Source organism: Phoenix dactylifera, chromosome 5 (genome assembly GCF_051530095.1).
Source record: "Phoenix dactylifera cultivar Ajwa chromosome 5, Ajwa_hap1_PhDact_Kaust_v1.1, whole genome shotgun sequence".
Lineage (NCBI taxonomy): Eukaryota > Viridiplantae > Streptophyta > Magnoliopsida > Arecales > Arecaceae > Phoenix > Phoenix dactylifera.
The window spans coordinates 32574035-32598210 of NC_143194.1; the positions used below are offsets into that span (position 1 = coordinate 32574035).

At 38.6% G+C, this 24176-nt stretch overlaps 2 protein-coding genes and 2 pseudogenes across 2 annotated transcripts; 1 reads left to right on the forward strand and 3 right to left on the reverse strand.

Moving 5' to 3' along the window:
* Positions 1 to 10386: 10386 nt before the first annotated feature.
* LOC149753548 (uncharacterized) lies at positions 10387 to 11821 on the reverse strand (annotated as a pseudogene).
* Positions 11777 to 12653, reverse strand: LOC103703042 (uncharacterized; annotated as a pseudogene).
* Positions 12654 to 14690: 2037 nt separating this feature from the next.
* LOC149753549 (uncharacterized) lies at positions 14691 to 16264 on the forward strand. Its single transcript, XM_089930901.1, has one exon. The coding sequence runs from the start codon at positions 14911 to 14913 to the stop codon at positions 15823 to 15825; it is 915 nt and encodes a 304-aa protein (XP_089787027.1). The 5' UTR covers positions 14691 to 14910; the 3' UTR covers positions 15826 to 16264.
* Positions 16265 to 19936: 3672 nt separating this feature from the next.
* On the reverse strand, positions 19937 to 23745 carry LOC103702956 (uncharacterized). The gene is made up of 2 exons (XM_008785614.6): positions 23390 to 23745; positions 19937 to 20627 (listed from the first exon to the last, which is right to left on the reverse strand). Exons 1-2 carry the CDS (start codon positions 23570 to 23572, stop codon positions 20370 to 20372), a joined length of 441 nt encoding a protein of 146 aa, XP_008783836.2. The 5' UTR covers positions 23573 to 23745; the 3' UTR covers positions 19937 to 20369.
* Between the last annotated feature and the right edge of the window lie 431 nt (positions 23746 to 24176).

Below are 24176 nucleotides of genomic sequence, written 5' to 3' on the forward strand. Positions count from 1 at the left end.
CTCGAAGACTATTCTTTTAAATTTTCCTTGAATTTGCTCCTCCAATTTGAATCTTTTGAACTTGAGACTTGGGCCAATAACTTGTAGCTTTCTTCCAACTTTTCTTGAGTGCTTTTAGAGGCCTTCTTGTGTTCTTCCAACTTGCTATGTTCCTTGCAACATAAATATCTTTCTCCTTGCAACATAAACATTAGTATCTATACTTCAAGGTTTTGTGATCATCAAAATCAATCTATGAATCAATCTTTGGGTCATCAATCTCCCCCTTTTTGATGATGACAAAACTTGGAGTATATGCAATATAAAAGATATTGTTTTCTAGAAGTAATACATAGCTAAGTTGCATGAAGTAGAAAACATATATATTTGAAACATACTTCATGATACTGCTTTAGATTCAATCAGCTTAACACAATCAATTTAAGCTGATTTGTACTCAATACAAAAAGCATTATAAGCATATACTTAAATATTTCTCCCCCTTTTTGACAACATCAAAAAAAAAAAAAAAAATAGGGAAACATTAAGCACAAATATTTCTTTTCCTTATTGTACTCTGATTTGAATGTTGAATTATTGCAAGAATATGAATCATATAACTCAAGGCAATAATATTGGAATCAGATTAGTGAGCACAGATCAGAGCCAATTAAGATAATTTCAGAGCAGAACACATTGAATGTGATTTCAAGAAGTTTTCTAATTTGATACCACAGATAGTTTTCTAATCAAGTGTGGGTGGAATCTCTCTTAGGTTAATTCAAGAAGTACCACAAATGATATTCAATGAAAAGCACGAATGGAAGTCTAACATCTCTTCAATAATAAGTATGAAAGCTTGTTCATTTAAGATCTTTTGCCCAATCTATTAAGTGTTTTATCAACAGGAGAGCAATTTAATTAATTTTCAGAGTAACAGGTCAAAACCTATATATGTAAAAGACACATCATCATGTTGGATCATTAAGTCTTAATAACTTCAAAGTTCTTTAATGATAATAAGATCATTGGGGCACAAACACCAAAATATGAAATCATGCAACATGATTTCTTTAGAGACTTTCTTTTATCTCTGTAGAAAGTAAGCACAATTTGATACATAACAATATGAATTGGCACACAATTTAAGTTCTAAAGTTCAAGTCAATTACACGTTATTCTCCCCCTTTTTCATTAAGTTAGAGGCTCTCAAGATTTGTAATTTGGTTCATGAGTGATGCATAAGATATACTAACCAAATAACACGCCTCAAGGTGTATCATAAAGATTTTCAGATTTAAATTTCAGATGATACATATTGGAGAGTATTAGGATCACTTTTCATTTAGTATTCTTTCCCTCTCCTATAGATTCATGTAATTAAGTTCCATAAGACCTCTCCTTCTGAAATTTTCTTTCTCCCCCTCAATTGATCATTCCATTTAAGAGTTTAGAATCCTAAGATAATGTTCAACAAAATTGTCAATCTCAAAAATATATTTTCTATAAGTTTCAGCTTATTTTCATAAGACTCAAGGTTTGAGATAAGACAACCTTTATAGAACTCATCTCAAGGTGATTAAAGCATGTCTTGCAATATAAGGAGGTTCATCAAAATCAATCCATAAAATTCAAAGTATGCATCAAAATAAAGTGTCTTTGGGATAGGATACTGAATATCTAAAGCTCCCCCTCAAAAGATGCATTCTTCTTTAATCATTTTAAATTGTTGAATTTCAGATTTTAGTGATAAACGTGAATAACACTGAAATTCTGTAATATCGAGAATGTAGAGTAATCTAGTATTATTCCAAAATTTGTAGTAATTACTCTTTCTAATCCTTTACGAACAAGTTATGCTTTCTCTTAATCTTAGAGAAAATGTATAGAAATATTAATCAGAAAATGATTCATTTGAAGCTCAATTTCTTTCAAAAGCATTTACATTTTCTTTCTTTTAGAGTCATTTGAGTGAACTGAAATATTTCTAGTTTTAAGATCATTCACTCTATTGATGGAAGTCTTTAATAATATAGGAGAGAAAAACATATAGATGATCATTGAAGTATATCTATTTATAGAACTCAATTTCTTAATTATAGTTTATCTGCAATGGATACATGAAGCATAATAAATCTTTTTAATATCAAAATAAAGTCATATATTTTAAAAATATTTACTTGCAATCAAGATCATCGTAAGACACATCATTTGAATCAAAATTAGTATACTTTGAAGGTAAGAAATGATATGTTTCGGATGCGTATCGGAGCAATCAAAATAAATTCTGTTTTTCTTACATTAACATTTTATTTAGTAATCATATGGAGTTTAACCTTTTATACAAAATCGGATTCTGAATTACATAGAATTTTCAATAGAAGCTTTCTAAGTCATAATATGAGATATGTATCTTTCACAATGTAGCTCATCTTAAATTGTTACGATTGAAAAATACATATTTCAATAACATTAAAGCACTTTCAGAATCTTTGTGTTTAATTTTGAGTTTCGATACAAAATAAAGGATATTTTAACAAGTATTAGGACATTATGTATCAAAGTTAGGCAAGTAGAAAGATAGATCAATATCAATTTATTTTTCCTAAATAGAGATGTTCTTCTCTTCTCCTTTCTACAATTTTATTCGACTTTCAGATTTTAGAGATGATTATGAATGACAAATCTGAAATTTCTTTTCAATAGAACCAAACAAAAGATGTTATGTAGCAATTCAAACATTCAAACAAATTGTCCAAGGATGAAGCATTACAAAACATTGAGAATCAATAAATCAAGACATCATACCATATGCAAAATATACCATGTGTTAAGTCATGCATTAAAATACTAAGTACAAGAATGTCAAGGATCAAAATCAATTCTTTTCAAATAAACTCCCCCTATTTATATATAATCTTGCACTGAGTTCATCCTTAAAGTATGTTTTCAAGTGTTTAAAAAATTGACTTGATTCTTCTTATATACTTTTATTAACTTTGTCTTTCATTTTTAACTTTCTTATGCTTTATATTCTATTTGCTCCCTATCCGGTGGAGTTGGGAAGGGGCACGAGGTACTACCACTAGCCTCCCTCTTGTGCCGTCCCTAATATGCCCTACACCGAATAGTTGGGTCAAATAGTGCCGGGTACTACCACTAGCCTCCCCATTGGCACCATCCCTATGATGAGCAATATAGAGGGATTAAAATGTTTGCTTCGAATTCTCCCTGTTTAAGTGTAATTAATTATGGATTTTATCCCTTCCAAATGTGCCAAATATATTATGCTTGTTTTACTTTTCCTTAAGATTGGAGTATTTGCCTTTGCTTAGATTCTACACCTCTTGAATAATATTCATTTTCTTTTCTTTATCTCTCTCTCTTTTTGTTATTCTCAAGTAATTTACATGAAAGAGCAGAATAAAGAAATAATCTTATGTATCATATAGATGTATATCATGCAAACAACATTTTCATTGTGCTCAATGATTCATAATTTCTTACAAGTTATTTTAAATCAAAATTTTAAGCATAAACTTGTGTATTTCATGGTTATGATATAGGCAAAGAAATCATTTAGTTTAGGCAAACCATGAAACAATTTCTAAGAGCATAAGTCAATCAATATGTATAGAGCCATGATATCAAAAGTTAATAATTAAAGAACTTAATCATGCCATAATAAGACTTAAGTTGTTGACTTTGCTCAAGAAGTATCTAGAATTACCAATCCATTCTGCATTCTTCAGTCAAATACCTACTAGATTTCTTATGTATGAACCTTTGGCTGAAGAAGGTCCTCTCTCTTGTTTGCAAGTGAATGTTTATTGTATCTTACATGGAGATATCCTTCAAGTTGAGATCTCTCATTTTCTTGCTCAAGGATCCTGCATTATTAACAAACTCCTTTTCTTTCTTGAAAGAAAGTCATTGGTTTCTTCAAGATACAAAACATTCATCCAACATATTTTTTTTAACTAGATGACTCAATATAAGATATGACACTAGTTGAATATTGAGTCACTTTACGCAAGAGATTGCCTAAATATAAGCAAGCACATATCACTTGAACTAAAGAGATAGTTTCATTAACCAAGATGGTTCAAGGACAAGTATGTGAGGCAATAGGAAGTTTTATCAAGGTCAAATCAATTTCTCAAAAACGATTTAGTTTAGATTTTATTTGCTTAAGATAATTATTAATAAGACATGCTAGCTAAGTTTTAATCAACTTATCTTAAACAGTTGTTTCTATCAAAATTCATATTATGATTTATTTGTTATCAATAAACTATGATTCATTAAACTTAGATTGAAGGTTTGCACAAGTGCACATAATGAGCATATAATCTGGTCTACTAGCTGTATGATAAAATAATTATTCTATCATGCTTCAATACAACTTTAAAACAATAGACCTACTTTGCTCATTCTTTTCAAATTCTTCAAGATGGGATCATAGATATACCCTCTTCATGCCAATCTTCTATAAGTGTTTTCTTGTGGACTAACTTTGGTCAATGAAGATCCCCTTTCTTGTTTGTCTTAATTTGGAGTTTGAGAAAGAAAATGTTAACTCGTTCATTATACATATTTCAAACTCACTTTGCATGAGCTTAGTAAAATCTTCATATAACTCTTTATTAGTAGAACCAGAAATGATGTCATTAATGTATACTTTAAGCAAGTAAGATATCACACATTTTTTGATGCAAAGAATTATCACTATTACCTTATATCAAAGAGGTTGCTTAAGCTTTTATATCGTGCTTTTGATGCTTGTTTCAAATCATATATTGCTTTATCATATTTGTAATGAGTGTTTTCAAGTATGGTGGTAATTTAACATATATCTTCTTTAGTAAACACATAGGAGTCCTTATACACTCATTTGATATAATATAAAGCTCATAAAGCAAGCAAATGATAATGGTGATCTTTACTTTTAATCATGCAAGAATCTTATCAAGATCTATCTTATCTTTTCTTGATTTAGTCTTTTAATAGTCATCACTTTTTCCTTCATTAAGAGCATATCTGAAAAATCCAATTTGGTTCTAATTGTTAACAAGTTTTTCAGATTGTTATATGTAAGAGATTAACCATATACATACATAATTTAATTTTAGTATTTTGATAATAAATCAGTAGTCTCATAAAGAATAAGATACCTTGATATTTTTGCACCTAAAAACTTTTCATTGAATATTCTATATACATTGCTTGATGAATGATATCCAAGGATAGACATATCTCTATCAGATTTGGCATTATTTTTCATAAGAACATATCAAGCATAACATGTACGACTGAAAAATATGAAAGATATGCAATGGTTCATTTTCCATTTTTCAGAAGATCAAAAGGAGTTTTCATCAAAAATAGATCTAATAGAAATCATATGTATGACAAGCAGTGATGATAGCTTTTTAAAAATCATTTAAGTAGATGACTATCATACACAGTTGTCTTTTTCATTTCTTCAAGAATTCTATTACCCCTATTTTACTTAAGATGTCCTTGGTGCTGAAATAGTTAATTTCTGCATAAACTTTATCAGGATTTTGGTTTTCAACACTGTGCCATGATACTCTTTATCTTCACAGTTAGGAAACCTTTATCATTTGAAACACTTTTACAAGATTCAGCAAATACAGAAAATATTTTCAAGTTTATTTTCCAAGAACAAATCCAATGTAAGCTTTTGAAAACTTAGAGATGGAAACAACATCTTTAGATTTAGAAATGATTTTTGGTTGTTTCCTTAGTTAGCATGCATAGCAAAACTTTGACCTTTAAGAAGATAATTTAAGTAAGCCAATGGCAAGGTCTTTTGAGATTAAGTATATACTAGCATGAGTTGATTTTGTATGCTAAAGATGGTTTCTTTAATCTTGGTATTCATAGTGCATATATTTAAAAACATACCAAGTACACATTATCATATCTATGATCAATAAACAATAATGCCATGGATAAAAACTCTCAATCAAGCATATAGAGAATTCATAGAATTATTCTTAATAAATTAATCATTTTGCAACTTATCCAATAGTGAGTAAAGTACACTATGAAGTGATTTGATCATATTTCCAAAAGTATTTTCTATATCACAAAATTGATCACTATTAGCAATTCATATCAAATACTAAGCAAAAATAATGATGAGATGCAAGGATTACTGATTTTTGTTAATAACTTTTCATAAGTATATTTTAAGTTTCTTTTGTTCCATGGGTATCTTGGTACACCTATGTGTACATCCTCATTTTCTCATTTTGGGTACCCAAGCTTGCTTGAGTCCTTGAGAGTTAGGACATATGGTTCCTTTTGGAACCCATATCTGTTTAATAGTAATAACTTTACCATTTGATTTAATTATACTAGAACGATAGGTAAAGTTGTTATTCCCATCCTTTTCATTTTTGAAATAACTTATCTTATTTAATGGTTTGCTTGATGAATTGATAACCTTTTTCTCTAGAGATTTATTGTTAAGTAAAGGAATCAAGCCAAGTTTTGATTTATCACAAGCAACATATTGGCTTTCAAACATCATTTTTAATCGTTCTGAACTTACGGTGAATTTGTTAATAAAAGATTTTAATTGATTAATTTCTTTACTTAAGTTTTGATTTTCTTTAATTAAGCTATGATTTTTCTGAATCAATTCTTCTGAAAATGACCTTAAACTTTTATTTTCAGAATTTAGTTTGTCTTGTATTTCAGTAATAGAATTTCTTTCTTTTGAAATTTCCAAATTTAGCTTTTTAAGATTTTTATTTTTCCTAGCTAATTTTCTACATTCACTATACAAATCATGAAAAGCATTTAAAAGTTCATCATAAGAATATTTTTCATGAAAGTCATTTGGTGTAAGATTAGATTCAGATTCTACTTTATCTTCTTGTACCATAAGACATAAGTTAGTTACCTCTTGTAGTTCATTGTTGCTCCTAACTTTCAATTCCTTGTCTGACTTTCTCTTGGTCAAGGCTTTCTTGCGCTTTACCTCTTTCTTCCTTTCTTCTTGCTTCCTCTTCTTCTTTGTCTTTAGGAAGCTGATTTGCCTCGGAGTCGACTCGGACCTTATTGGAGTCGACTCGACTAACTTGGGAGTCGACTCTGAGCTTCTTGGAGTCGACTCGACTGAGGGAGATTCATCACCCTTTTCTGCAGTCTCATTGTTAGTATATAATTGAAGCATATGAGAGCTAATCTGAGATTTATCATAAATATTTTCTAAAGTATCCCAGATCTCCTTAGCAGATAAGCATGCAGAAATTTCATTAAACTTTGTTTCTTGAATAGCACAATATAATATGTTCATAGCATTAGCATTTAATTGTGCTAAGTCCTTCTCATTAATATGAGAGAGTGTGTGAAGGTCATTTATTATGATTTTCCATAGATAATAGTTTTGTGATTGAATGAAAATGCGCATGCGTATTTTCCAATGTGGGTAGTTTATACCATTAAACAGTGGAGGTGTATCAATTGATTGTCCTTCTCCTAGAAAACTATCTATTTGAGTTGTCATGATCTTTGGCTCTAGTCGGTTAAGACTACAAATAATATTTGAGCACCTGCTCTGATACCACTTGTTGCCCAGTAGATACAACCCAAGAGGAGGGGGTGAATTGGGTCTTTTAAAACTTTTAAACTACTTCTAAGACTTTTTGATTAACTATGCTAAGTTATATAGATGCACAGTGGAATTTAACCTTAGCAACAGTATGATTTATTAAATGGGACTTGATTAAGTAAATTGAGTATGCTTGCAACTAAGGGATGCGTAGATACGAGTTAAGCAAGCAATATATCTAAGTAAGCAAGTTAGACAATGACAAAAAGCATCACAAACACAATAAACATATAGTGGTTCGGTGCACCCCAGCACCTACATCCACTCCCCAAGACCTCTTGGGAATTCCACTATAATCCTACAGATTACAGCCGGTTGTTTTACAAGCTCACAACCCAACTTGTTGTTTTACGAGCGCACAACGAACTCGGTCGGTTTTCCCAGGCTCACCGACTAGAACCACTCCGATTGTTTTCCCGGGCTCACAATCAAACCCTTACACGTTGGTTTTACCCTCGGCTCACCAACAAACCTAAACCCCGTTGGTTTTCCCTTTGGCTCACCAACAAACCTTACACCGTTGGTTTTCCCTTTGGCTCACCAACAAACCTTTACCCCTTGATTCAATCCCGTGATTGAATCAAGTTACAAGATATTATAACAAAGTTTAAGATAAATCAAAGCTTCTTAAACAAGCAAATATAACACTATAAGCAAATAGAGTAAAGTGAAGTCCTCAAACGAGTTTGGAAGATGAAGGAGCTCGACTTCTTCTTTACTTGACCCTCTTCTGATTTGGCACGAAGTGGAGGATCACTGAGGCAGCACACGGATGGAGAGGAAGCTTTGGGATTCACTTGGATGCTCTTCTTCCCTCTATTTCACTTTGAATGGCCCTTTTGTGCTTTTGGGAGATTTCCCTTGTAATCTGTTTGGAATCTCTTCCCTAAAAGTTCTCTCCCACTTCCATGAGTTCTCCCCTAGCTCTCTTCTTGTTTTTATAGCTTTAGATGGAGTGGAAACAAGAATATAGCCGTTAGAGACAAAAATATAGCCGTTGGAACCAGTCTGCACCTCCTGACAATATTACCGTTGGGATCGGAGTCGACTCGCGCGATCAGGAGTCGACTCGGCTGTAGCGGGAGTCGACTCAAGCTTTTCCGGAGTCGACTCGGCAACTGTTCCAAATTTGAATTTTGTCCACTCGAGTCGACTCGACTATCCTGGGAGTCGACTCGAATCCCAGAGTCCGAACTCCCGATCCTCTGTCTTTTGGCTCGTCCAGTCTTGGAGTCGACTCGAACTTCCTTGGAGTCGACTCGGCTCTCAGTTTTCGAAAGTTGGTCTTCTGCCATCTTAGTGTAGTGCTGCCTTGGAGTCGACTCGAGCTGTCTGGGAGTCGACTCGAATCTCAGAGTCGGAAAACTGATCCTCTGTATTTTGGAGCCGCGCTGCCTTGGAGTCGACTCGACTTGTCTTGGAGTCGACTCGCCTCTCAGAGACGAAAATACCGTCTTCTGTCTTGGGGTTGCGCTGTCTTTGGAGTCGACTCGGACTTTGTGGGAGTCGACTCGAATCTCAGTGTCCAAAAACTGCTTCTCTGAGTTTTCCCTTGTGTACCACTGAGAGTCGACTCTCGCTTTCTTTGGAGTCGACTCGGCAACCATTGGAGTCGACTCGAATTCCTTAGGAGTCGACTCGAATCTCAGGGTCGAAAATCCCTCTCTGACTTTTCTGCCTTTTACACCCTGGAGTCGACTCGTTCTACTCTCGAGTTGACTCGCCAAGCATTGGAGTCGACTCGAATTCCTCAGGAGTCGACTCGAAGACTATTCTTTTAAATTTTCCTTGAATTTGCTCCTCCAATTTGAATCTTTTGAACTTGAGACTTGGGCCAATAACTTGTAGCTTTCTTCCAACTTTTCTTGAGTGCTTTTAGAGGCCTTCTTGTGTTCTTCCAACTTGCTATGTTCCTTGCAACATAAATATCTTTCTCCTTGCAACATAAACATTAGTATCTATACTTCAAGGTTTTGTGATCATCAAAATCAATCTATGAATCAATCTTTGGGTCATCACATAGGCATAGGCAAACAGAGAAGAAAATTGTGAGAACACTAGTTGTTTTAATAAATGATATTTTTCCTCCACTTTTTAATTAAATTGCATAAGCTATTTGATTTGCCAAGTTTTCCTCTCTGGGTTTTCATATCTCTCCTTTTTTAGTATCAGGAATAGCTTATGGATTCTTATTTTAACTCTAGTTGATCTCTTGGGCTAAATTAAGGTTCTTTTGAGGTCCTGTTTAAAGTAGAATTAGTGTCCAAGAATCCTAATCTATATATAAGTTGATACAGAAAGTCTTAAGACTAGTTTTAACAAGTTTCTTGTATATCTTATATACACAAGGTTGCATGGAAATCCAAATCTTTTAAGTTCCTCCATTTTTCCTTTATTTTTCTATGCTGTGCTATTAAGTCTCTCTAGAAAGGGGTAATCAACGTTGTTTCAGTCACAACAGGAGCCCTTTCACATGTAATGGAAAGATCTTAAAGGGACTAGACACCTAAGAAGTAATAGCCAGAGCACCAATATAGAATTCATGTTATGCTCATACCAAATTGCTGCCATCACGAAAATCATATAAGCAGCAAGTGCATGTTAACATCTTTGTTTCTCTTCCACAATCCTAACCAAGACCTGACAATGCATCGAAAAAGATGGTTAGAAACTGTACAAAAACTTCTGTCCTGCTGTCATACCTTATTGAGAGAATTGAAAACTAACTATTGACATGCAATGCATTTCAAACTCATGGTAAGGCATGGCATTCGTACCAAGCAAAACAGCATCAGTTCTTTTTTTAATTGGATGACCAGCAAATATAGCATCTCCTCATTTCTTGGGTACCTAAATGGTTTACCCTAGTTAGTCGAAGGATGGTGAGAGGCATGCAAATAATGCTTTGGCAATATAATTGCTTCTTGAGATAATAAGGCCTTTCATCTTGCAAACTGTGAAGCAGCTAGAGGATGCTGAAGAAATCAGATTCTCAACATACTACCTCTGCTTTACTACATTACTTCTGACACAGCAGAGCACAAAGTGGTGGGTGTGCTCGTAGCAACTGGGTGTTATATTCCAAACTGGTAGCTGCTACAAGAATTTGGATTGTAAAACACTCGCCGACTTATCACAACATCAATCAACATCCTTATTGGAGATGAGTGGCAGCAAGTCTAAATGCTTATCTAGCTGGCTAAACCTATAAACATACTCTAAGAAAAGAGAAACCATAACCGTAGATGGAGCAATGCCATTCAAAATAATTTCATTGAGCACCTTAATTGCTTCCTTAATCTCACCTTTGGCGCAAAAAGCACTGCAGAATAGCATTGCATATTTCTATATTTATCTGAAGTCCCTTTTCTTTGAACATTCTAATAGTACTCTTAGCTTCCTGTAAGCGAATATTTTTACATTATGCATTAAGTATACAAGAATACATCATAACATTGGGTACCATCTCATTCTCTACCATATGATGCAGCAAATCCTCTGTATATTGGCAGCTGCCAGCCTTACACATGCCATCTGAAAGTATGCTATGACTTACAACATCAAGCTCCACTCCTTTATGGGCCATTTCTTCCACCAAATTTGCACATGCTTGAGATCACCTACCTTACAAAAACCAGATATTAAAGTATTGTAACTCACCACATTTGGTCTTAGACCCTGCCTTTCCATATCACATAATAAATCCTGTGCAGCCTCAATGTTCCCAATCTTACAGTACCCATCCATCAAGGTGTAATAAGTGATCACAACAGGTTTGGTTCCTTTCCTTCTAATCTCCTGGAGAAGCTTCCTTGCTTTGTCCATGTTACCCATTTTGCAAAATCCACAGATCAAAATATTATAAGCAACAAGATTATTACGGAATCCTCTCTCTTCCATCTGGCAAAAGAGCCCGATTGCTTCCTCAAGTCGCCCTCCTTTACATAACCAATTTAGCAGGGTACAATAAGTGAACTCATTAGGGCCTGCCCCTTTTTGAATCATCATGTCAAAAAGCCTCAATGCCTCATCTACTCTCCCCTCTTTACAGAGTCTCCCTATGACTCCTGTGTATGTGACGACATTCGGATTGAGACCACGACAGAGCATCTCTTGGATCATTCCCATGGCCTCTTCCAGTTGCCCATCCTCTTATAGTCCATGAATTAGAGCATTGTAAGTGTGAGGATCCATGCGGGCATGTGTTTAGTCCCACATCGGTTATTCGGTGAGGAGATTTTGGACACTTATACAAAACTAAGAAATCCAAAAAATGCCTTCTGACTAGCCTTTTTGGGTGAGGTTCTGGGTTATTACAATAAGTATGACATTTGGAGAGAAGCCCTTCTCTGATATTTCATTAGAAAAGCAATTTTGCTTCAACTAATTGCCTCTCCTGACACAATCCATTTATAAAGCCAGTATATGTTACCACATTTCCCTTAACTCCCAAGTTAACCATCCTAGTGTAAAGCATCTTCGCCAACTTCATCTTCCGGTCACTGCAGAGACCAGCTGAGACACAATTGTAAGCAACGACACTCGGAACCAATCCAACTCTCAGCATTTAAGAAATCAAACGCAAGCCCAATTCTGAAATCGAATTACTGCAAACAAAATCAATCAAGATTGAATAGGTTCTGCTATTAGGGCTCGGCCTGTTCTCCGTCAGGCCACGCAGAAGGCCAAACGCATCGAAGACCCTGCCTTTTATGCAGTAGCCCTTGATCAGAGTATTGCAATATCACATTCGGAGAGTAAGACCAGAATCTTATTTCGTCGAACACCTGGCGTCCAAGGCCCGACTCGCAGTAACAGTTGATGAGGATGTTAAGGGTGAGGACGTCCGGGGGAAAGGCTAGTGGCAAGACCTTCAAGAATCCATGTTCTTCGCCATGTTATCGGCAATGGTGTTGGGGAACGCTTGGAGAAAAAGACAAGGGTTTCAGCGCCGGGATGGGCGTCGGGATTTTAGGGGCCGAGGACCCGGTTGTATCCTTCGCGCTCACCAACCGTCAGATCCCATTTCGCTTTGAGATGTGTTGAGAGGGTAACTGACGGAGTTCGGAGCGCTGAATCGAACGCGGGAGAAATTTAAACATATGAACTGTGGATGATCCGACGGTCGACGGGATCAAAGGAAGTATTTCCTTCTTTGGCGCGAAGGATATAACCGGGACTTCATTTGCCGACTATTGAGGTGGCGTGCTCCCAGACGAGGGTAGCCAATCAAGTCGGTTGACCAATTATTAGATGATAGAGGATTTTTTTTCTGGTTTGGCGTCCAAGCATGTGTTTTTGAGAAAAGGCTTCTTGCCTATTTCTCAGAATTTTTCAATGAGCGAACTCGTTGATCAATTCATTTATTCTATATTAAAGTTTGTGACTAGTTGGACATAAGGCTGCAAATAGGTTGGGTTGGCCCATGACCCCACCCGATCCAACCCGTGTAGACCCGATCCAACCTAAATTTTACGACTCGCAAGGATGAGTTGGGTCCTAAATTTGGACCTTTTCTATTTTTCGAATCAGGTTTGGGTCAACCCATACTCGACCCGACCCTTTTTTTTGGTCAATTTTGGATTGTTTACCAAAAAACCCAATCCGACCCGATTTGAACCTGGATTACCCGTTTAGACCCATAGCTCGCAAGGAAATCGTGAATCCTCTGACCCACAGGCTTTCAGCCCACTAGCCAGCTCCATAGCCCAGAAGATATAAGTCTCGATTCACTTTCGAAAGGGGAGAATCCAAGTCCCTTGTCCGATGGAGGAACTCTAGAACTTGAGAAGTCGAGAAGACCCTTCCTTTCCGAATCGATCTCCTCCTTCTGCGCGCCCCCAAGTCTCTTCATCGTCCGGCGACTTTGGCATGCTTCGCCCCTTCTCCCAAGGTATGTCCCTTCTCCGTCCTAGTTTTCCTCACCCTTCTCTGCTTATACATCAAGTGGGCCTACGACTACCAACGATGGACAACGGCAACTAGCATGGGGGAGTTATCCATAGGTAGCTTCTCGGTGCACTTGCACCAGCGATCGTCATCGAGCAACGAAGCCCAGTGCTCCATATGCCTCAGCTGCTTGATAGAGGGAGAAAAGGTTAAGGTGCTGCCAAGTTGTAGCCATCCATTCCATCCGGAGTGCATCGATGAAGGGTTGAAGGCTCATTTGAGCTACCCGCTATGTAGGGCTTCTCTTGGGTGATCGACGGCAGAGCCAGTAGTCGTCGTTTGAGAAGAAATAGGCTGAGAATGGGGTTTTGTGTCGGTGGATAAGAGTGTCTTTTTCTTCTTTTTTATATTTTCTTCTCTTTTTTTCTTTTTCCTTTTTTTGGGAGCCATGGGCGTGGAAACAGGAGGGGCTGGTGGTGGAATCCATGGAGGGATGGTGGCTTTTGGGGTTTTGCCATGGGAGAGGGCCAAAGCACAGACAGCCTTATCCGATCCGGACCCGACCCAGACCTGAATTATTCGGGTCGGGTCTGGGTTATATATGGATCCGACTCGAATGACTCGTTGGGCCCAAAATTATAGTTGTGGACGGGTCGGGTCTGGGTCTAAAATTAGAACCCGAACGAGAAACCGTGTCGGATCGGGGTCACTCAAGATTCGATCTGATCTGACCCATTTGCACCCCTAGTTGGACAATACTCGACTTTTAATGGCACCATATGTCTCCAGTAATGTGCCAATCATATGTCACGCTACACATTTCTTAGGACAGAGCTCTAAAAAATATACTAAACCTAAAAATTTATCACAACCTCAATATGTGTGAAGAGTAATGATCTCAATTCATAACAAATAATAAAATTGATCTAACAATTTAATTACCCAACCAGTATTAGTAATGCTCTATCTATTCATTCCTTCCACTTGTGATCTCAACCATAGTCAAGTACCATGCAACCTGCAACTTCGAAAGAGAGGAAAAAAAAAAAAAAAAAAGAGAATGTGGGCTTTATAACCCAATAAAAACTCCAAACCGCTACAATATAAATAATAAGAAAATAATTGGTTAGCAATATAAAATAAATATTGTATCGGTGCGCGGAAAGCTTGTGTCGGCGGAGGCATAGTCGGCCTCTTCGACCGGCTGCCACCGGGGCCGGCTCGGCGAGCTGCGCAACGCCATAGTCGGAAAGGCAGGCGAACCGATGCCGATTACGACGTGGGACGGATCGGTGGTTGATATGTTGCGATGAGCGGTTGTCACGGAACCGCTTGTCGTCGAGGGTCAGGGACTGCGAGTGGCTAAAGACGAGAGAGCATGCGCTACCTGGAGGATGATCTGGGCTTGGTGCAAGATTGCCGAAGCTTCTCAATCCCCGTCCATTCGGCTCGACTCGGTCTGGTTCATCCAGTATTGCTCGTTGGTCGCTGGAAAGCAACGAGGCCTTGACCGCGCTCAAGCCGAAGCGAACCGGGGATCCAACTTTCCATCCACGCCTGCCCAACCCCGATACCTGCTACCCGCATTGACCGCGACAGAGCACCACCCTCTCTCTCTCTACAAGTATACCTCTCTCTTCCCCCACACAAGCACGTCATCCTCTCCGTCTGAAGCCATGACGCCGGCCAAGATCATCATCGTCTTCTCCGTCATATCCTCGCTCCTCCTTGTCTCCCATGCCCGCTTCGTCCCCGACGACATCTTCCCGTTCACCACCGCCCTCTCCAAGCAGGACCCACTGGAGGACACCGATCGGACGGCCATCGTACTCCCGCTGGAGAAATCCCCCGACGGATCCATCTCCGCCGCCGTCGAGCCATTCCACTATGTCGACACCTCCCTCCGCCACCCGATCGGCCGCCCCATCCGCCGCCCGATCGGCCCCCACTTCTTGCTCCGCCTCCGCCACGGCTGCCATGGCCCCCGGCACGGTCGCTTCCCCTACGGAGACCACATGATAGCGTTCCCGAGGGGCCGCAAGAATATTCCGAGGGGTTTTCCGGGCGAGATGCGGTCGATCCTGACGATGGGGCCGCGAGTCCCGAGGGGATTTCCCAACGAGAAGCAGCCGACGCCGACGGGGAGGACGGAATTCGAGCGCAGGTTCTGGAAGGAGAGGGCGGCGATGGCTCACGGGATGAGGGAGGCCGAGAGGCGCCCGCGGGTTGTGAAGCACGAGGAGGAGGAGGAGCGGAGAGAACACGGGGACTTCGCGAGGCGGTTCTGGGCGATTCTGAACCGCTTTTGACTGAGTTCCGGGTTTGGTAGGATTAGCAGAACTCGGCGACGTTTGGCATAGTCTTATTATACGATATTGTTGAGCTTGAGTATTTATTTCGGTCTCTGTCTTATTTTTCCTACTTTATTATATGCTCTTATATATTGATTGTATCACGTAAACACTATGCTTAGCTGTATTTAAGTTATATTTAAAGTTTGGCATGCGTGGTATATTGGCGTGGCCATGTAGTTATTGTCGGCATGCTTTACAGCGGGACTACGGTGTATGGTCATTGATGCCCAACGCATGGATGGTTTATTTTCGTCAAGATAAGAGAGTAAAGAATTTTTAAAATGATAAAATAAGAGGTGCCTCAAACGGCTTATGTTGTTGACGGAGAAAGGAGTTGGTGTTTTATCTTCAAAATTGATTGATTTATAATACAATAAATATGAGCTTAGATTGATATTCTGGCAATCACAATTTCTATATGGAAAATGGATATAGGGATGCAGATGCAATCCAAGAAGATTTCTGTGTCGCATCGTTTCTCATGCAAAATGGTGAATGGGCGCCAAACATGAGGGGTCATGGAATTAGATTCTCACTCCCTATCCATCATTTAGGTTTTTTTGTTGTGATCGCCGGTTGTGGTGATCCAAATCATTTCCTTGCCTATGTTGGCTAACCCGGTTCGCTAGTGTGACACGAAAGATTAGTTAATTAGGAACTTTATATGAAGATTAAATAACTCTATAGTTAAGTTATTTATTTAATTCCTAACCTCAAATGTTTGTAAATCCTGAAACTTGTATATTTTGAAGAATTCAAATTAATACAATAAGCTTTTATGATTCTATTTGCATGCTTTTTGTCTGTTGATTTGTTGGCCCGGGTTAAAAGCACTTGTTACATGACAGAGACTTTTCAAACAGGCTGAGGAGGATGTAGGTTATAGCAGCTTTGTTTATCAAAAGAAAAAAGAGACCAACTTATTAAGCAAATAAAGTTCTTGACAGTTGAACCAAATGATCTTGGATTAAATCCCACCTTCGCTAGGGTTTATAGGGTTGAGGAATATTTAGGAGAGTTACCTCTTGTTATGTTGAGAGAGAGAGAGAGAGAGAGACCAAAGTGCATTGAGGCTCACCTTGAGCATAGTTTTTGAGGGAAGAAACTAAACAAATAGATGACAAAATGAAGAGAATGGAAGCAAGCAGACCTCAGTCGCCTTCCAATCTTTAGATCAGTTAAACTTGTTGAATTTGCCATATGCAAGCTATTGTCTAGCATGATAGTTCCATAATAATCTCCTCGACTGAGGCCTGAGTACGGATGTAAATGGGCCACCCAACGGGCCAATTTTTTTACACTGTTTGGGCTGGGTATCCTAGGCTCTGGGCCATCCCATTTGCCTCCCTTCACCTACGGTACACCTGCGGAACAACTCTCATAGTTCTAAGCTGAAAATGATAAAGGTTCTAATATACCCAACACCAAAGAAGGATCAGGAGACAGGAACAGCAGCGTCAAAATCATGATAACCTTATTGTCCTAGGAAAGAAGACCATTTCTCCAAGTTAGAAAATAAGAAAGATGATTGAGACGGTATACTCCACAAGAGAACCAAGAGTTGGCAGAGAATAAAAGAAAGGATTGCCACCAAGGTAGTAGCCTGGTGGTAAGGGGGCGATAATTCCGCCCAAGTTGTCCGGGTTCGAAACGCACGGGCGTCGATTAAATTAGGGGACCGGATGCCCCACACTCGGCTGGCTTGTTGGCGGTTATGCTTTCCTTCCACTTGTACCAAGGTGGCACTGGGGTGACGTACCCACACGTGAGGCGGTGAACCCAGTGGGGTGAGCCCACGGGTCGGGGAAGGCACGCGAAACCTGCGACCTGTATCGAACATTCCCTAGTGAAAGGGGGGCTCAGTAATGGGGCTGCTACGCGGGTGGGCTGGTCCCTCCCCCTCCCCTCCTTTTTTTTCACCAAAAAAAAAAATAAAAGAAAGGATTGATAATATGGTGCGGGACAGAAAGAGAGAAGGAGGAGAAAAAGGCAGAAAAGAGGGCAACCCAATATTCTGAAATCTTCTCAATTATATAACAATGGATTTATTTAGATAATTCAAAATCTTAATAAGAGCCTGCATAAAAATAAAATATCGAAATCCTCGTAAAATTCTAGCCTTAAAATTCACATAAAAATATATTGTTAATTCTCTAATAAAATAAAAATTTTTAATTTCTATATTTACGTCCATAGAAGTGCACTAAAAATTTTTTTGTAGGACGGTCCTCCGTCATTGTATGATTTGAAACAATTACAATGGCTTAAAATATCTGCACAGGCTTTCTCATAGTAAAAGCGTGGCCAATTCATGGGTCTCTAAACAAATGGATGCTGAAGAACTCAACTGCTTCGTGGCATTCTTCCAAAAACCTCCACATTTCGCATTAGCATCCTGTCATCTAAGCCAAGCCATATCTAAGCTCCAAATAACTTGCTCCCATCGGTAGAAAGGTGAATGCAAACCGCTCCCACATAACAGCATCATTCAATGAAACAATCAGAAATCATTAGACAGCTTCGAGCAGATTTTCAACCTGTTTCAATGGTCCTACTTAGCGGGCCATGACTGCACCCCAAGGGCACCCTCACTCACAGCAATGCACTTCCATGGCATGCTCTGTGGCCAAACACCCCCAGAGCTCGACATTAAAGAGACATATCCGAGTTAGGGGTGAGTTCTTGATGCCTTCGAAGGATCCAGAGAGCTGGACACTCGCACCCCATAGAATTTTTATTATCAGCTCCATCGATGGTGGGGATTGCATATGGATTGAACCTATTTTCGGGGTGGCCCCCAACATCCCCTGCAATGCGACGTTGTTCTTGCTCGCATCGTTGACTGTTGCGCTTCTTATGTTGCTCTCTTCCAACATTGGAGGAGCAGACCGCTGCCGCCACCTTCTGGAGGAGGAGAGCTGGAGAAATGTCTGGCGAACAGAGCCCAAACGATCTGCTCCTCCATTTCTATGGAATGCATCGTTGTTGGGTCACCAATACGACGAAACCGTAGCACGAGCCCGTTCCCATGCTGTGGTTAGCTAAATACGCACCCTGTATGCATGAGCATGAGTGAGGACACACAACAAAAAGATCGAGTGAGCTCCAAGGATTATATTTATACACCCATCATGCACGATCGAGATTCTCTCCCTCATTCTTCTTTCGAAAACAACCAAAAAAAAAAAAAATCCCTCTCTCATGTGCATGCATGAGCGTCTCATGACCCGACAACAATTACAGGCATATATCATGATCTGACTGGGCCTATGTAGCTTAATGTTTGTGAAAATTTGTAGTTTGCAGCGACCTATATTAATTTAAGAGCACCCACTACGCAGTACCGCTCCACAGCCCACAGCGACCATCTTGAGAGATGGGGTTAATCCCTAGACCTCTTGCTTGAATTGAAGGCAAGAGGGTGCCACCACTGAGCTATATAAGCTCAGTTCACTAGCCCGTTTGTTCGTCATAATACAAGAGCGGCTTATGATGCTAATTGGGACGCTGAGGTAATTTGCTTCCAAACATTCTCATGAGAAGACCGTCGGGGACAAGAATGGGTTTGGCGTGGCGATCGCACAGGCTTGTTCTACGATTCAAGAGCCACGGCATCATTCTTAAAGTAATTCACACAAAGCCCCGCGTAGATTCTTATTTTTTTTCAGAAAAGTTGGTTTCCCATCAGCTTCATCGAGATGACAAAAAGATACATACATACGTACATCAAGTGGCATAGGATGAGAAATCCAGTAAGAGATAAAGAGACCAAGCCCCTACTGTTCTCATTTCTAAAATTCCTGTGGTTCATTCCATGCTGTCCTGTCGCCCCTGTTGATATGCACTGTTAGCCAACTTAACCAGCACCGGTTATCCAAAACAACAGGACTGGCGAGTCAGAACCTTTGCAATATCTCAGTCCAGAGGCCTTTGACCAAAATACACTCGAAGAATGGATGAGCAGAGGTTTCTTCCTGATCTCTACAAAATATGCATTCCGGTGACCAAGTGACAATATATACTTGAAGACAGCATGAGTGAAAGATCTAGGCATGCTCTTACACAGTTTTAACTTTAAGCGATTCATAAAGGGCGACTTATCAAATTCTTAGAGAGTCTGTATATTTTAGAGTTTGCTCCCTCTATCATCATAATAAGACAAAAGATAGCAGCTACGGCAGGAGGAAACTAGAGAGGATTGAAAACTTGGAAACAAAGGGCCAACAAATTGAAATAAATGATTTACAGCAATTCATGCTTACTGCAGAAGTACAATTTGGCCTAAATTAGGCTGCCATGCACCCAGTATAATAAAGCAGCCAGCCACAAACTAAATCAGAGGACCAGAGAACAAACTTCCAGTTCTTCAATGTTGCAACGGCATCCAAATCATAAAGATGTTTCCTCGACCCATTTTCTGTGAAACTTGCAATCATAGTTTACTATGTTCAACGACTACGGGAGAATTGAATACTGAAGTGCACAACTCGTTAAACAGTCTACTCCACTTCATATTCACCGTCATCTTCATCCTCATCCTCATCATCATCTTCGTCATCTCCCTTATTTATCAAGCTACCACTGCGGAACATGCTTAGCTCATCCTTCCCATCATCCTCATTAATGAACTCTAGTCCATATACAGCATTCCTGTGTTTTACCACAAGCCAGCGAAGCAGTCGATCTTCCTTATTCAAATACTGAAGTTCCTGATTAAAAGTAGGTGGAACCATCATAGTCATCTGCATGAGTTGGCCCTGCACATATATAACACGCATCAAGCATATAAGTATAAACAGAACTGTTGAAAAATATGTTCCACAGAACACAATGATTAGTGGTTACCATTTTACAACACTACTGGCAATCCATAACAAGAACATAATTATACATATGGATGAAGAAAAACATCACTGGATATGATAGGCAAATCGCATATTGCATATTTAGCAACATTTATGTAACAAGTGAAGATGTTCATGTGTGCGTTGATGCGAAAGTACTTAAACCAAGCCAGTCTCTCAACATCTGTCCATATGTACACATGAGGGTGGGATATTTTGCCACATCATGCATGTCAGGTAAGTTCAAAAAACATCAAACAGGGATAGTCTCTGCTCATAGCTCTTAAGCCCCAAGGAAACCCCTGTACTCATGTTAAAGCCTCGTGCTCTCATACATAGGAAATAAAAATGTGTGTGAGTACTATCATTCATTTGTATTCAAAGTAATGCTCTTTAAAATTCTGCATGTTGACTGTGGTCTATCAGGAATTTTGATTTCCCATGAGTGAAATTTACATGACATCCTTATACAAACCTGTCTGTTGGTTCACTATATAAAATGAGGTTTATGCAATAAAAGAATGGATTGAGAAAGAAGAACTGAGCACATGGAAGGTAATCTTGATTCCATATATATGTACTTTTTTTTGGCATAGATTCTGTAAACTTCATTAAACGGTCTTTTTGTAAATTGAAACCAACATCTGTCATCACAGCCGTATATCTGCAAAATAACAGTTTCTCACCCTTCTCTCCTTTCGTTTCTCCTTTTTTTTCTTTCATTTGAAAAAAAAGTGATGTCACAATAGTAATGTTATTCATTAAAATTGAATGACTAAAATGGTAATTAATCTCCATGTGTCTACTTTTTGTCAGCCACACGCCGTTGTACTTCTAAGTCGAGTTCACATCTCATCCCTTGATCCTATTTATTTCTTTCCAGATTACCCATGCTCTAGCATGGCAAGGGATTATTTTGAACACCCTTCTAATGTCTTTTGATAATCCACTATCCCATTCTTAGTAACTATTTAACAATACATTCAGAAGATTTTACAACAAATACCACATGAGTGTAGCACCTGACTCCGAATATCAGAGTTGAACTTGCAGTCCACAGGTCTATACACTTGTAACATCGAGTAGCAACTTTCTCAAGGTGAGTTGCAAGCCTCCCAATAGTTGTTTTTCCTATACTTCAATACCTATACACTAGAATGCATCTTCTAAACAAGAATATCTAAAGTTCTCAGAGAAAATATCTAACATTCAGATATTCCTGTGAAATTTTAAGTAGTCTCCAAAAATCCAAAAGTCCAAGAGTAGATAATTTAAGGGTTCTCAGGATGAATCCTACCATGTATTGGCAACAACAATCTTCAATATTAGAAGAAAAGGGAAACAATTTGTTCTAAGGTAGAAACGACAAGAAGATTAGCAAGATAAGTGGAATCATTTGAAGTTATACGCAGTGCTCTAGCATAACCTCTGTTTGTTGTTTCATTTAAAAGCAATATTGATGCCGAAGAGAGGTAATCCATAAATCAAAGTTTTCATTTTCTTACAGAAACTTCTTCAAATCCTTCAACACAACTACAATCTGAGATTTCTCAGGCCTCCTCTCTCCTTCTCAAATGCTATGACATAAATCAACCCCCTTTTCTTATGTTACACAGGATTAAACTACCCTATCCAATATACACTTATGTTGTCCTATATTAGGGCAATCAATATCTTTCTTCAGTGCAAACATTTCGGAATGTGTAGCTCTACCAGAAGCCCACATTAAGATGCTTATTTTACAAAACCATCATCTTACATTAACTGCTTATTTCATACAGTGATGAGCATACAGAACCCATTGAGAAACTATACTAATGCATGCATTCTTCATGCACTTGTTCTTACTGTTCCATGTATTAGCTTGTTAACCTATTAATCCGATCCACAACAGAAAGATCAAGAGATCCAAACCCTATATCTTTAGTTCCATTTTGTCCTAGCAATTTTATTTGTGGATTCGTAGGCTAACAGACATCTTTTAATTGTTTATCCACTTTCCATAGGTGGCCTCCAAACAAAGAACTTATTTTTGGTGAATAAGCTGACAAGCTAAAAACTAAAGAAGTCCATCCGTCAAACAATCTAAAAATGTACATCCATCAAAAAACTTATTTTGTTGGTGAACAAAACAGTCCATCGAGAAAAAGCATGACAACAAAAATCAGGAAAATCCGACAGGCTGACACGGTGCCACTTGATTGTTAGGTTCCAGCACAACCAATCGAAAATAAAATACATCATAACACAAGAATGCCAACTGACATCGCCAGTGAAGCTAAAATTTGGTTAAACCCATCCCACATCATAATACAAGCCTTTCATGTATTGCAATTTTTCGGTCATTTCATCAAACACCTGGAGCTACAAAACAAAGAAACGCAGAGATGATCATACTAGAGGTCTTATTTATCCAAAACACAGTTCCAAATGTTTTTAATGATCCATAGTTGAATTCTTGACATCGTCCACCTCATCCTAAGGAGGGGCTATAATCGCATACAACAGAACATCAAACTCAAAAACATCTTAGCATATAAAATTACCATGATTATATACATCAGGAGCTGAACGGGAGGAGGAAAAAAAAACGAGACAAAAAAATCAAGAAAGAAGACGACAGGAAGAAAAATGGGCATGAAAATAAAAAGATTGAGGAGGTTATTTTGGGGAACCTGGTAGTGACGGCCGTCGAGCTTCTTGATGCCATAGCCGAGCTGGACAGTGCCGAAGGACTTGATGTCAGTGATGACGCCGTTGCGCTGGTAGACGCGGCGCCCAACGCGGGCCACCAGATCCATCACGGCCTCCTTCTTCACACGGGGCTTCGCCAGCAGGAGGCAATCGTACAGAGGCATCCCCCTCTCTTCTCTTCCCTCCTCTCTCCTGTCTCTGCTCCACTTAATTCTTCGTTGCCGCTCGTCTCTTTTGCCCTAAATCCCCCCCCCCCCCCCCCACAAAGAAAACCCTTCGACCCCCCTCGAGTCCGGAGCCGCAATAGACTTGGAGTTGGTAGTGCAAATGTCGCTCCAATCCGTTGCAGCTGCCGCCCTAAGCACCGCTCCATGCTTTTTGGGCCGTGCCATAGAATTGGGCCTGCTTATGTTCCGACCCAATTATTAAACGAATTAAATAGTTTAAACAAATTAAATGAGTCGGATTAAACAGATTAAATAGATTAAATAAATTTTAAACAAGTTAAATGGATCTGATCCAATCTAATTATTAAATAGGTTAAAATAGATTAAATGGACTAAAGGTTTAAACTTAAATCCTACCTATTTAAGAAACAGGTCTAGATGAATTGACCCGATTCAAATATATTTATATCAAATTCAAATCTGCTTTAAGTAGGTCATTCGCCAATCAGGTTAATAGGTTGGATCATAAATTATGATCCTTAAACTTCACATCACATGTCAAAGATCATTTTGAATTTATTATGCTATGTGTTAGGTGTTT